This window comes from Octopus bimaculoides, chromosome 6 (genome assembly GCF_046866305.1).
Source record: "Octopus bimaculoides isolate indiv1 chromosome 6, ASM4686630v1, whole genome shotgun sequence".
Taxonomy (NCBI): Eukaryota; Metazoa; Mollusca; class Cephalopoda; order Octopoda; family Octopodidae; genus Octopus; species Octopus bimaculoides.
This window is the reverse complement of record NC_142933.1, coordinates 48,225,006-48,241,614: the sequence shown is the minus strand read 5'-3', so window position 1 is coordinate 48,241,614 and position 16,609 is coordinate 48,225,006. Positions and strand designations below refer to the sequence as shown.

Sequence of the window (16,609 nt, the reverse complement as noted above, 5' to 3'; positions counted from 1 at the left end):
GTGAGAAAAATACAGAGATTGAGAAATTGATATATAGAGATACAGATAAATCAGGATATGTTTAAAGAAAGGAAGACAGGCACACATGTACAAATAGAAACTAACCGGTATTACAAGTTCTTCATTAGATATTTGTTTTCTGTTTTCATCTGTGATTTTAATATAGATTGTTTTAGGCTGCACAGCAAATTTCATTAATGTAACTGAGTGTTTACATGTTTATTCTGTTGCATTCACCTGTAGCAATCTCAATAGTGTCCTTTTCTCACTTAATAAAGCACACTGATAACGTTAATAGGTTCTTCTTCTGAGTGACATCACGGAGTGACACTTAAAATAAATCGCTGAAAGGCTGCACAAGTAATAGCAAGCTGGAAAGAGCATTATGTGAACAGATATACACAGACAGAGACTTACACACACACACACACACACACACACACACACACACACACACACACACACACACACACACACACACACACACACACAAGCACGCTCAAATATACTCATACACACCTAAGCATATAATGAAAGAAGTCCCTATTTTCGATATCTATATATCTTGATAGAAAAGATGGGCAGGAGAATGTGTTTTTTCTGAAAATATTTTGAATTTCTCGGGTAATATTCATGAATCGTGAATGTACTTTGAATTCAAACAAATGCCTGAGTTCTGAATTTAAAGCAAGCATCAAAACATCGAATGGGAAACTGAAAATGGAAACCGAAAGTGAAAACTGAAAGACGATTTCTGTATCATAATGGAATATAATTTTGTATAACAAGCGATCTGTCCTGCGCATTATTTTGGTTTTGAGTATGCAAATTTGCGAAGTAAATCTTAAAATTGAAGCCCTGTGCTCCATTTTAAAATATTTGATTGTGTACAAACCTAATACATAATGAGAAAAGCGATAGTATTATGCTGATTTGGTATGAATTGACGAAATGTATTACGAGTTTCATTTACTAAGATGGAATGAATCAAATGAAAGTAAATCATGGGACATTTCAAGTGTGGAATTGTTTCCAGAGAAAGTCATAAGCTGAATATTTTCAAGTGAATTTCATTTTAAATGTAAACATTTTTCTATCTCAAGCATAAGGATTTTCTGAAGAATTTTGGAACCTGTTCTATCATCGTCTTGCTCCGTGAAGTGTTTTTGTTAATTCTCCGAAGAAATTGATATTTATTAATGGTTCTGGTGTTGAAAGCACTTTAAAGATACAATGGAGAAAGAACGTACTTTGTGCTCATCGCTAATACCAAAAGTTTCTATGATGCCATCAAGACGATTTGACAATAGGATAATAATAAATGTCAGTGGTATTCGTTATGAAACTTACAAATCGACGTTAAAAAATATTCCTGATACTCGATTGTCTTGGCTAACTGAGACAACTGCTAGTAACCCTGATTACGATCCTGTAACAGACGAATTTTTCTTTGATCGTCATCCCGGAGTATTCTGTATGATTCTGAACTATTACAGAACGGGATTTCTTCATGTTCCTACAGATGTATGTGGTCCACTTTTTGAAAATGAATTAAACTTTTGGGGTCTTGATGAAAAACAAATAGAACCCTGTTGTTGGTCAAATTATCGTGCACACCGAGAAGCCCAGCAGACTGTCACTGAATTGGATAATGGAGAAGATGAAGATATCCATGAAGATGAAGTACCAAATATATTTGGTATTAGTGATGATGTCAGTGAAAGAACATTTTGGCAAAACTGGAAACCAAAAATTTGGAGAATAATGGAATATCCCAATTCTTCTATACCAGCTAAAGTAAGATAATTTTCTATTTTTAACAACTTCACATTTTTTTGGCTTCATTAATAACAGTTCTATGTTTTTACAGCTCAGTGTTTTTGTCACAAATTTATTGGAATTAAAATCCCCAAAGCTGTATATTTCTGATATTTGCAACCAGTTTATGACAATTTTGTTTTGAGTTTGTACTTTACGAAATACCTTTAATGTTTATCAAAAGCCGGGTATGTGCCAAACTTTTGTATTACCTTACGACCGTGTGTTTTATATTGCAATTATATATAATCCCAATATAATTTAATTAAATATACTTTATCAAAATTATATAAATAGGTGTAGGCGTGGTTGTGTAATAAGGAGTTTACACTCCAACCCCACCGTTCTGGATTTAGTTTGACTGCGTGACACGTTGAGCAAATGTTTTCTACAATCGCCTCAGACAGACCTTTATGAGTAGATTTGATAGACGGAAACTGCAATAAGCCTGCTATTTATAAATAAATATGTACACCTACACACACACACATGAGTATGTGTGTGCTTGTGTTTGTCCCTACCACAGCATAGTAGCCGATGTTGGTTTGTTTACGTCCCTGTAACCAGTGATTTGGCAAAAGAGATCGATTAAATAATTACCAGGCTTCGATTAAACCCTTCAAGGCGGTACCCCAGCATGGCTGCAGTCTAATGACTGAAATAGGCAAAAGGTAATATGAACAGTATAAGGCGTGCCTGTGTGGTCAGAAGCTTGCTTCCCAATCACATAGTTCCGAGTTCAGTTCCGCTGCGGGGTACCTTGGAAAGTGTCTTCTATTATACCTTCGAGCTGACCAAAGCTTTGTGAGTCGATTAGGTAGAGGGAAATTGAAAGAAGCCCGTTGTATATATATATATATATATATATATATATATATATATATATATATATATATATATGTACACATATATATACAGCGATGTAACTACACATGTACTGTTGGTGATTTATTTACCTTCTTTGGACTTCTACCTTTCTTCTTTCCGACGAAGAGCTATACTCAAAACGTCAAACTCTCTTTTCGTTGAGTGTCAAGCTAATAATTCCTTGTGCACGTCCTCTTGTTGTCCGTTAATTTTATTCATTTATTCGAATTGCCTATCTATCTATCTATCTATCTATCTATCTATCTATCTATCTATCTATCTATCTATCTTCAAGACAGTACCCCAGCTTGGCCGCAGTCTAATGACTGAAACAAGTAAAAGATGAAAGATAAAGATAAAAGTTATATGAATAAATTTATAAGATTAAATAAATTATCGAAAGTATTTATCTAAATATTTTCAACTTCGTTAATGGAGATTTTGTTTTTACCTTTGATAATATTAAAATATCATAATTAAACGTTTATCATTCCAGTTACAGCGTGTGCTGATCATTCGTAATGTGTTTATTAAGTGAACATACTGCTTAGTATATGGAGTTAAGCATGTAGTCTTTGGAGATAATTTCAGCTTTAGAATCTGAATATTACCGTTAAATGTCAAGGAGGCATTGAATAACTAATCTATATCTTACACGAATCAGTTATCTTATAAAATCTGTCTTCACCAATATTTAACCCCCTTAAATGTATTACGTTTTAAATACGCTTTCTCTGAAGGAGATTTGATACCGACTCGGTAAGATTAATGGGTTGCTAATCATATCCTTTTTTTAAAAAAAATATTTTGCTACGTGGCCGGCATAATGTTTAGTTTGTAAAGCTGTATATTTGTAGTTCAAGAGAAAAATAGATTGAGGGGGAATTACAGAGGGATGCAGAAGGATTGAGTGAATTGCAAAGTAAAGGAATATGAAATCGAGAAATAATGGGGTTGAGAGACGAGAGAGGAATAAAGAATTGGTTTAAGTGATTGCGTTTTAAATTGCTAACAGCTACATTAGCTGATGCTGTTATTGTAGCTGTAGAAGTTTGAGAAAGAAACTGTATCACATTAGTGGACAAACTTCACAACAGATCCAACCACTCAAATAATTTCCTTTCTTTTTTTAGTTTGAAGACCAGTGTGGTATTTCATAATATATTATCTTTTGACGATTAAGTTTTCATTTAACTTTCTAGCTTCAAATACTCTTTAGTAGTAGATATCAACGCTGAAGATGATGGTGAAGGGGATGAAGCATAGAGAACTGGTACAGTGAGGATTACTGCAACTACATCCACAAGGCTTAGTTGAGAATGATAAAGTGATCCAAGGAAACATGTTAGTACTTATAAATTAAATATAAGGATTTGTATTTGATAAAAAGAAATCTGGCTGCATTATAAGGACCTAGGGAGTGGGAGCTTAGAAATCGAATTGTATTGAATATGCGAATCGACTATATAAACAATCCCAATAGTGATAGGTACTACAAGACCAATAAATACAACAATACATGAACAAGTGAAATTACAGACATAAAACAAGCTATGCACACGGAAACAGAGCAATACAAACCGTATGGAAAGCAAGTTATTAAAAGAAATATATATATAACAGAAATAGGATATCCTTCATAGCAAAATAGCAACTAAAAACTGTTCTTTGCCGAGTTAATCCTTGTAAAGATATAAAGAATTAGTAATCGTTAAGAGAAAGTAAAGAACCCGATACGAAAACGATAAAAAAAAAACATACATTCAAACTGAATACGAAAAAATCTACAGAAAATGAAGAAACAAGGAACTAAATGCTGAGACATAGCAACCACTCTCAGAGGTTGTTTTTTGAAAAATTAAGAAGTTGGATATTGTTGATTTCATTTGTGTTTCTTGCCGTGACGTACGTTCTTCTGGGATCTCAACTAAAAAGATGTCTTTATATTTTTTGAAAATATCCACACCCAAAGCGTAAGTTTGAAGGTATGGAAGAGTTGTAAATATTTGACTCCTAAGCTGTTGCAATATCTGGTGCTAATTGGAGACGGGAGTAATTTTGGCACTATTGTGGTGTCCACTTCGGAGACTGGTATAGCGTTCAGTTTCAGAAGTTTCTGATAGACCCTTTGGGAACTTACATACAAACATACATACATACATACATACATACATACATACATACATACATATATGACGTCATTTGGCGCTTGGAGTGCTTTTATATATAAAGTCTGTAGGGAGAAATGTTCTTCGAAGCAAAATCTTTCAACTAATGCCATTCACATTCGAGTGTGCAGGAATATGTTAAAAATAGACGTATGCATCATTATTTTGTTTCTCGTGCTTTGTTTGCTTGTACTGAATATATATATATATATATATATATATATATATATATATATATATATATATATATATATATATATATATATATATATATATATATATATATATATATATATATATATTTATATATATATATATATATATATATATATATATATATATATATATATATATATATATATATATACACATACACACACACACATATATGATATAGTATACATATACACACACACACACACATATATATATATATATATATATATATATATATATATATATATATATATATATATACATATATATATATAATATATATACGTAAACATATATACATATATCTATGATATATTATACTATGTATATATATATATATATATATATATATATATATATATATATATATATATATATATATATATACGTACATACACACACAGACACACACATATATACATATACACAAGCAAGCATACACACACTAATCTGTATGTATAAAACATCCATCCACGCCCACGAAAAGGAACAAAATATCTGCTCACCTGTATTCTGAAAACTTGAAGAAAGCCTTGATTTTTAGAGGAGAAATGGCTTGCCAGATGAATTAAAGCGTTCTAGATGATCTTAGGGAGGTAAACCTAAATTTAAGTCGTAAATGCTATGTCAATAGAGAAAAGAAATAAAAATGTCATTTGATAAATTTTTTTATCACTTATGTATACAGTCAACCAAAACACCATAGAATTGTAAGCTACTACGAAAGCAACATCTGCATAAAAGGTGCATTAAATGAGGGTGATATTGGTCCAGGGTGAAATGTTATAATTTGAACCACTAACTTTATCATGCATAGTCTAGAGGTTTAACAACATTAATTGGAAAGTATCTATAGGGATGAAACTCTAAAATTATTTACGAAACAACGGGTGTACTATCAAAAATCAAATAACACCGACAACTGAAACCAAAATATTTATAATTTGAAGCCTCGTCCTATTTTTAAAAAATTGCTAAAATTACTGCAGTTATATTGGATCTCGAACTCAAAGACGAAAGAGTAATGTCAAAACATAATGAACACACCAAAGTTTGAAGTTCAATATGTAATTTGAATATAACATTTAGCATTAAATTTTAATTTTGAACTTGTATTGCATTTAATCATATAACCAAACATATTTTAAATAGAAACTCAGGCACTTCAATGATCTGCATTTTGAAAGATGATGTCAAAATATCAGTTTATGTTTCAAATTATTTCTATCCTAATCTACTTGACTACAAATATATATATAAATACGAGATATCGTTGGATCAATTAAAAAAGAAATAAAAACACTTATAAACATTTACATATACAAGTAAACGTATATGTAAATGTGAAGTGTATTTTGTGGTGCAGTGATACAAATCTGTATTAAGAAAATAATGAAAATATAGTTACAACAGCAAGCAACTGAATCATCAAGAACATTTCGAAGATTATAACTGTTTGGATAATCTTCTTGTAAGATAAAAACGTGTACTTATGTATGTATGTATGTAATGCATGTCTGTGTGTATGTTTGTGCGTGCATGTGTGTGAGCATGTGTGCATATAAGTTGTGATTGGTATTTTAATTCGTACAATCAAGTATTTGTAAATGTAGTTGCCAATGTGCATGCGAGATAGTTGCTTATAGTGATTTCGCACATCACTTTATATCATTAAACCATCTAAATAGCGTAATACTTGTAATATCTATAAAAAAGTATTAAAATTAACAAGTATATTTAAATACAAAAAGAGAAGAATTAAGGAAAATACGAACGTAATTTATTGATAAATTTCACAAAGAATAGTTTTCATAACTATTTATGTTCTCTATAATGTCCATTAGCTCCAATCAAACCATTCACCTGATAGGATATTTTATCTTCCATTGGCTTTTATAATTTTATATTCTGACGCTGAATTGCTTATTTTGGCATTTCTTTATGTCTCTTTCGAAGCTTTGACATTTTTGTACATTAGTATTTTATTATAGCTTTTTATTCAGACACATTTTAAATGTAGTTTGAGTTTAGATGTCTATACGTTGCAGCTTTTTGCGTTCTTTTATTATAAATATCTAGCCTTTCTATTTTCATGCCATATTTTATCATTGTGAAAGTTAAGTTCCAAGTGAGTGGATCAGAATAGACATCATTTTCAGAATTCAACTTTCATATTCAGTTTCGTTTGTTCGATTGTATTTATTATCATCTCACAATTGCCGTCCATTAATTTACCCTATCACCTGCATTTGAAATGAAGATTCTTACAACTGTCAAAGAAACATTTTCAACCTCAGTTTTGCTTTCATAATATTTCTTTCCAACACTGACAAATTCACAAATATTTATAACAGAATATTCTTTATGCCAGCAACTCTTAGTAAACCTATACAATTACATATGCGCAGGTAATTACTTTTAAATAAATATTATTCACACATTCACATAGATATGCCTTCACGAATTGATTTTCAAAAAGTTGTTTATGTGTAAGATCGGTTAATTTGCATTAATGTTATGTAATCATGTATTTTACGGCAATAGCATTAGTTATTTTAAATATATTTTAGATTATATATTTTAGAAAATATATTTTTAGGCTATAATGTTATCTATAAAGCAAATATTATTTAATGAATTTGATATTTAATGTTAGACTGCCAAACATGCTTTGAAGTGGTTATTATATAAATATGCTAAAAAATAGCGCTGGTAATAATTTATATACCAACTTAATTGATTTAATGAAATAGAAACGCCTACAATGTCTATCTTAAAGTATTGGGAACATTTTTGTCTTCGAGCTTGCATACGTACAGGCTGACAACACAGCTGAATTTAGTAACAGTTTCTGCTAAAATATGAATGGAATTTGGTCAAAAGAAATATTCATATTTGACAGTTGAAAACGAAAAAGACTATTTCCAAAATTTTGCATCATTGGTCTCTCGATCTCCCTTATTCCACACAATCTGTGCTACAAATATCTATGTATTGATTAAACTACATCATACAATGGTGCTACGAAACAAAGATAGACCAAAGAATATTAAAATATCAGAATTGAAAAAATATGGCATTCACAGCTTTTCTGTAAATTTTTGTACTGATACAAAAGTTGACTGGTCTATAAAGGAAATCCATTCCATAGAATTTTAAAAGCCGAAAGATCTTGACATCATTGTAAACTTCCATACAAACTCTATCTCGAATGAAAAGAGGAAAGAAAAAGCTAAAGATCAGTGCAGAAGTCTTTGTGTATCGTATAGTATTATTCAGACAACATCAGCTAAACAATAAAAATAATATATCAACCAAGTGCTAAAATGTGAATAGAACCAACATCTTACAGGTTGGTAATGAGCCCCTAAAGAAGTACTTACTTTCCTGATAACCTTCTATACGAGCCAGGGCCAGTGATTTCAGGAGAGAGATAGGTTGATTAGATCGACCTCAGTACGCAACTGGAACTTATTTTATCAACCCCGAAAGGATGAATGGCAAAGTCAACCTCGGCGGAATTTGAACTCAGAATCTAAAGACTGACGGAATGCCGCTAAGCATTTTACCCTGTGTGATAACGGTTCTGCCAAATCGCCACCTTGGGTTAAGGTAATATTAATATGAAGTGTAGTCTCTGTCGGACTCGTAACTGTTATATCACGTCACACACACAACCGCACTCACAAGCACACATACACAGACACAGACACAGACACACACACACGCAAATTACATGTATATATATATATATGCATACGTAATACGTATATTATATACATATATACATATGTATACACACACACACATATATATTCATAGAATAGGAAATTATATATGCATATGTGTATATATACTTACATACTACACACACATACATCCATACATCACTCATCATCATCCTCACTCAGTGTCATCAACTGTTAGCAGTTTGAATATCAAGTATCTCCATTCGGGTCATTTCTCTGCCATTCTTAAACATTCATCATACGATACTTCGGTTCAGAACTTGATGTTATTAAATCAGTTTGTTATAGTTCTTTCTCACGAACATTTTCCATTTATCTTTCTTTCTAGTAAATAGTTTTTGTATACCTTGTGAAGTGTATACCTATGTGACCAAAATACTTTAGCTTCTTTTGTTTAATAACTGAGAATAATGATCTTTTTGTATTTGCTAGTCCATTAGGTTCATGTTTCTTCCAAGATATTCTTAACATTCTTCTCTGTCTTCATTTGAAAAAGTTACTAGTTTGTCAAATAGAGTTTTCGTCAATGTCCATGTTTCTGCACCATATGTCGCATTTACACAGCCTTTTTCTCGTTTTTGCTAGTATATTACTTGATGTTAAAACTTTTGACATGTTTTCGAATGTTTTCTTGCAATTTCTATTTTCGTCTAATTTCAGTTTTACATTTACCATTTTCAGATTACATAAAGCCAAGAGATACTATATTTAAAATTTGTTCTATTGGTGTTCCATTTATGATTATATTGATGTTGGGAGGTGTTTGTTTCTTACTGAGTGCCATAGTTTTCATCTTTTTGGTGTTTATTTCTATTCCATATGGTTCTCCCTTTCCATTAATTGCATCGGTCATTTGCTGTAATTCATTTGTACTCAATGTTAATAATGTAGTATCATCTACATATCGGTTGTTGTGATTAAGTCCACCAGTTTTAATTCCCGGCATCTCTTCAACTTCTCGGAATATGTTTTCCGTGTATAATAAAGGAACAAGAATGGACAACTGAAATTTTTGCTACATGTGTTTCCATAACGTAGTCATTTATTCAATAATGCATAATAATACATAATATTTGTTACTCTGCTACGTAACCACACAATTTCATCAGGCAATATAGAGGACTTGACTGTTCATTTTTAAAATAAGTTATTTCATTAAAATTTAAAAATTCCGAAACGGATAATTCTGCTAAAAAAAAATCCCCCCCAAAAAACAAAATAAAAAACGAACACCAATATTACCAAAAGAAAAAACAATTATGTCTTGAAAAGTTATCTGGGGCTGAAATGAAATCATTAGACTTTGGTATTCCTCTTATTTTCTCGTTTTTCTTTCTTTCATTTTTATGAAAATTGGAGAAAACTGGATTTCATTTTTTTCTTTACCACATCTTTATCTTTTTTACTAGTAATACTGTATAAGACCGAGAGCTTTTTGGTTCAGTCTATACATACATATATGTATGTACATGCTTTGTGTGTGTACATGAGCGTATGCGTATGTATATTTATGTACGCATGTGTATGCGTATGTAGTGTGTATCAGTGGTCAATGTTCATACACGTGTGCGAATTCGCGCATCCACGAATGCTCATACGTACACGCAGTCATAAATAGAGTATTTTATTAGACTCAACACAAATTTCTTCAACATATTTTGGTTCAACAACGTTTCATTTTTCACATGATCTCGTTGACCCGTCATTGATCAGTGACAATCCACATGTCGAATATGAAACAATGCAGATTTTGACTTTCAGCATCAGATAGAAACTAGATAAAAAGATTTAAGAAGCATTTCATTCAATTTAAGAACATTTAAAAAATTATCTTTTATACAGTTTAAATTTGCTAAGGGGTGCAAACACAGATCCAACCCAAACACTTGCCCAAGGTGCCCGGCAGTGTAATCGAAGCCAGAACCATGAGGGTGCGAACTTCTTAACACAATGCTGTCATGCTTGTGCCCCTCTCCCCATTTTCTCTCGTTATACACTCACTCACGCGCGCGCACACACACACACACACACACACACACACACACACACGCTCGCGTGCGCACACTCGCACGCATACACACACACACAAGCAAGGAAATTAAAGTTAACAATATAAAGTAAGTGGTCAACACTGAGCAGTAAACTTCTTTATGACATAGAGAAAACTAGATGCGAACTTTGACTAGAGGAATCACTGTTAATACCCCAGAATAAACATTCCGAATAAGAGGCAAGAACTAGCGGTAAGATGTAAACAAATTTAGAACAAAACCTTTAGATCATTCCCTCGATAATTAATCATGTGAACAAATAAATGGATATGATAACACCTGTACACCTTCCTCGTCAAGTAGTTTAGAGATAATGCATATTTAAATTAATTGATGCTTGTCAATTTTCTTAATTGCTTGAATTATAAATTTCCTTTCCTTGTTCCTTCTCTCTGTTTATTTGATGATAGGAAGATATCCTTTTCAGTTTTTATTTCTTACTTTTCATATATCCATTCCCTTGTTTTCTTTTTTATTTTCCTTTTGTTTTTGTTGTTTTTGTTTTGCCCTACTTTTATTTGATTTTGTTTTGGGTTTATCTTCTTCCCTTAGCATTTGTTTAATTTACTCTACCACCCTATTCAAGAATCATATCTTAGTGGCCTATTATTGCAGCGGACCCAATGAAACCCAGTCCTATAATTTAGGATTAAATGTAGTCTTTGTCTTATTGTTGTTTTAACTGTAATAGTTTATTAATTTATAGTCCCTGTGTGCTTGTTCTAACTATTTCTGCGAACTGTTTTGTATTTATACGAATACCTGGAAACTAATTAGATTGATGCTGATACTTCAGGTTTAAAATAATTAGTAATGCCGTAGGTGCCTTTTGGTTTGTATATTTGTAAATACTTTCCAAAATAAATATAGTAGTACACCACAAAAGCCTGCCACTGACCATAAAGAGGTTTTGGGTGTCAAACTACTTTTTTCCAGCATGGCACACATGTAATCCTCATTTTATAACGCTAATTATAATTGCTATTATCAATCATTGATTTATCTAGGTACCCACCCAGTATCGTTTATTCCATGCAATATGTTATAATAAACTTAAGAAATCCTATATTGAATTATCTCACTTCAACGCTCATTATAATTATTATTGTTATTCATTTATTTATCTATTTTGTCACAAAGTTTTGCTTACTCTATGCTGCATGTTATAGCTATAGTTAAAGTTAAGAACGGAAATGTTCACTTATGTTTCACTCTATAGCGCTCGTTATGATTATTATTGTTATTCATCTAGTTATCTATTTCGCAATATGTAGCTAAGTTAAGAAATCCAGTTGTTCAATTCTGTTAACTCTTACTCTAAATCTCAAAAATTCTATCTCTTCCTTTGTTTTATTATGTCATCTCTTCCTTTGCTTTATTATGTTACCTGCTCTCATATCCAAATGTTCCATTGTTTCTTCGACTAGCCCTAATTATCGAAAATTTCACTGCTCTCTCTCTCTCTCAGTTTTGCTAACCACTTGCTTTCTGATGTTGATTGTTAATTAGTGGCTTGCTTTGTCTCTGGCTATGCCACATCGGTTGTAGCAAGAGAATAGGGCAGCCATCTCTACCGGAAGTCTTTCTCTAACCTCTACCGGATGTCTTTCTCCTGAGCACCTCTAACGGTTAACTATACGGAATGCTTACCCCTCTTCCCCCTCCATCCCTATCTAATGTCTATCTCCCGTTGAACGTAATGATTATGAAGCGAATATTTTGATGGTCAAGTGTATGCAGGTTGAAGCCTATTTGAATATTTACGAGATCTACCAAACACTCATGTGAGCTTTCTTTTCAGATGCATAATACTGCTGTCTCCCATCCTCAGGGTCTCGCTGACCCACACCTTCCATACCCTCAGAGTTGGCACACTTAATGTTGGCACATTGAAAGGTAGGCCTGGTGAGATTGTTCAGATGCTTGAAGGGAGACGTGTAGATTTGTGCTGCATCCAAGAAAGTGGAAAGGAAGTTCTGCTAGGTTATTCACAGGCAAAGAACATAGGTACAGTAATCACTCGTCATATCGGGATTCACCTATCGTGGTTCACCTATCGCAGTTTATTATTTAAGCTTACGCCGATTCCTCTGTGTTGTTTTGCATTTATTAGAACATAAATATATACAAATTATAAAAATAATAAAAAAACATACAGTACAGTATTGTTTCTACTTCGCGGATTTTCACTTATCACGGGGGAAGGAAGGGGTTTGGAACGTAACACCCGCGATAGTCGGGGGATTACTGGATAAGATTTTCTAGGTAGGGAACACTGATGGCGTTGGGGGCATGGGTATATTCCTTGCCGAAAAATGGGTTGATAAGGTAATCGAGGTGGTCAGTCTGTGATAGAATACTTAAGATTAGATTAGTGCTGCAACATGGATTAGCAACCATTATCTCGGCCTATGCCCTTCAGCTAGGGCTACCTCATGAACAGAAAGACCGATTTTATGACAACCTCTTGCAGACTACCTCATCGACGAATGACAGGGACCTTCTCTTTGTAGCTGTCGACTTCAATGGGCATTCTGGACAACGTCCAGGGAGCTTCTATGGTGTGCACGGTGGCAACGGATTTGGTTCCCTCAGTGAGGAAGGAACCAGGCTGCTGGAGTTCTGTGATGCAAATGAACTAACGATCTGTAATACTAACTTCAGGAAACCTTCCAGTCACTTGTTCACCTACCAGTCTGGTGGCTACACTAGACAGATTGACTATATTCTCGCCAGGAAACGAGAAAGATGGCTACTTCTAAATGCCAAAACTTTCTCAGGTGAAGAATGCACCCCACAACAAAGGTTAGTAGTTAGCGCCTTCAGGATCAGGGCTAAATAGCTGGCCAGAAGTCGACCAGTGTGGAAAACAAGGGTCTCGAAGCTTAAGGATCCTTTGAATGGACAGAGATTTAGAGACGTATTACTTGAAGCTTTTGACGAGAAAGAGGAGGATATAACATCACGTAATGTGGAGGATAACTGGAGGTTCCTACAGGACAACCTGTTGAGGGCTACTGACCAGATCTGTGGCGGTGCAAAGTCCCCTCTCAACCTAAGGTGACATGGTGGTGGAACAGTGTAGTTGAAAAGAAACAGGCATGGAAGAACTGGAAGTGTGGTGGTAGCAGGGAACTGCATAAGATCGCCAGGAGGGAAGCTAGGAGACACGTTTACTTAGTCAGAGAAGAAACAGATAAGAATAAATTTGCCAATCTCCTGCGTCGTGAGGACCAGAGACTTGAAGTGTTTCGAATTGCATGACAAGTGTGTGAGAGGAAATCACGATGTCATGGGAGAGAAATGTGTCCACATGGATAATAGCTCACTTGCTTTTAATGATGCTGCAAAGAGAGAGACTTGGAGATGCCACTACGAAAGGTTGCTAAATGAAGAGAATGAATGAGAGAAAGGGAGTCTGCCAAGTGTCGACCCAACAGAGGGACCTGCTATTCATATTGAGATTACCTTGGTAGATAAAGCAATTAAGGGTATGAAGACAGGGAAAGCCTCCAGCCCATCAGGAATCACTGCTGAGATGCTTAAAATATTTGGCGGTGTAGGCTATAGTCTAGTCACCCGTATAGTTAACTAAGTGATACACGAAGGAGTCATACCCAATGACTGGTGTAGCAGCACCATAGTCAACTGCTACAAAGGTAAAGGTGATGCCTTAGGTAGAAATGATTACAGAGGTATCAAATTGTTGGATCAGGTGATGAAAGTCATGGAAAGGGTCATAGCCCAACTAATTAGGGAGAGAGTTTGTTTAGATGAGATATAGATTGGGTTTGTGCCACTGATGCTATATTTCTGGTAAGACAGCTGTAGGAGAAATTCCTAGCCAAAGATAAATCTCTGTACTTGGCTAATGGTTAATGTTGTTTCAAATTTTCAGAAGTACTGAAAACAACGACCTAGGATTTCTGTTCTATTTGGTTTCATCAGCAAATAATAGTTTTTCTCACCGATTAAGCATTTTAAGTTGTTTAATTCTCCCTGAATTATCTAGGTTAACACTGATTTAACACTAATTTAATAATCGTTTTTCTTAAATGACGATGCTGCATCATTTATTCTCTAAATAATCGATTTTCTTCGCCAACAAATATACAATCTTGTACATATGCTGCGGGGTTATTTTACCACCACTGATACAAGTATAACTAAAACAATAGTTTGCCGATGAGGTTAGAATAATACTGAAACGTGTCTGGAATTTCCTCTCGTACGTGTAGGTGCTAATTATTTCCAGTTAACTTTTTTTAAAGCTTCATACATTAAAATTGTTAACACTAATTTAAGTAATTAAATACACCCAAGTTCACATTCATACATAAGTACATGTCAATTCATTATTATTGCAGTACATTTAAATTCATGGTATGTTTTCAGCTAGAGTTATTTCTCTGGCGAAAATCTTTGTAGTGTTAAATCTTCTGAATATGTGACCTTGATTCGGGGCACATGATTTATTTATTTATGATAGAATGATGTCATTCACTCATGAAAGGTGCATGATTCATAAGAAGTCATATTTTAAAGAAAAGTCATCTATCATATAACGACAGTTATCTAAAGATCAAAGAAGCTATCTCGTTACTGAACTTTCTTCGGTTTTCATCATAAAAGAAATAGGTAAACATTAATATATTGCTTACTTGTAATTGACTACTGTTTGCATATAATATTTTGGACAAGATCAGTTTTTCTTAGTGTCTTACTATTAAAATCTAATTAGGAACAACTAAACTATTAAAATTGTTAGTTGATGTAATGCATCGTTGCGTTCACAAAATAATTTATTAAAGACTAAAAAGATGGAAGAATAATAACTGTTACAGTTCTCTATCCGACATTTGTACAAATGTATTGTCTAGCTTGAGTTATAAATTACAAAACATGATAGCTGTCATGTTGCCATTTACCATTCAAGATAACATCAATTGTTTATCGGAAGTACCAGACCAGACCAAACCAAACCAGACCAGACCTTTTTTATTCTCAGAAGCCCCCTTTCAGATCATTTCTCATGGGATTACTGTCAGTAAATAGGCTGGTATTATTTATTTTATTACAGAATCCAATTAAAAATATTCAACCAGGAGTTGTTTAATAATACAATAAGTTAAATATCAGGAATGAATGTTTAATAAGTCTTCACCATATAATTCTACACGTAATTGTCAGACAAGGGCTCGGCATAGATAAATGTATCTTCCTCTACAAGATTTGTTTTCAATTTAATTGGCAAGATAATAGCTGCGTCCTGGAACTGGCAAACATATGGAAATTTAGATAATTTTAAATTGAACAGGATTTATAAAAATATGTTAATTTCCTGGCAATAACTCAAAACGCAATCATTAAGAACTACAATGAAGATTTTATTTTAGTACTAAATTTAAAAGGAAGATTTTTATGACAAATATCAGAGAAAAATTTCAAACAAGAAATTGATAGCTTTGCAAATAAAAAGCGAAAAGCAGTAGTTTGGTGATGGGCTCATGTGTAAATGATTGGCAACCAGTGTTTTCCAATTGATGTTTTATTGATTATTTGAAAATAACACTTGGCAGTAATAATTGTATGTCTATAAAACTAATTCTGTAATTAAGTAAAAGATAATCGTATTATATATATATATATATATATATATATATATATATATATATATAACAAGAAGAAAAAATATACCTTACTTGATGAAACAGAGGAGCCAAAGACATAAATATAGAAT

General features: G+C 33.1%; 1 protein-coding gene across 1 annotated transcript in view; it reads left to right on the top strand.

Moving 5' to 3' along the window:
- Positions 1–311: 311 nt before the first annotated feature.
- LOC106873347 (potassium voltage-gated channel protein Shaw) overlaps positions 312–16,609 on the top strand; it is a 43,365-nt gene continuing 27,067 nt past the window's right edge. The window contains exon 1 of the mRNA XM_014920678.3: positions 312–1,797. Within this exon, the coding sequence (XP_014776164.1) occupies positions 1,234–1,797 (564 nt within the window). The 5' untranslated portion in view covers positions 312–1,233. The remainder of the gene's footprint in view (positions 1,798–16,609) is intronic.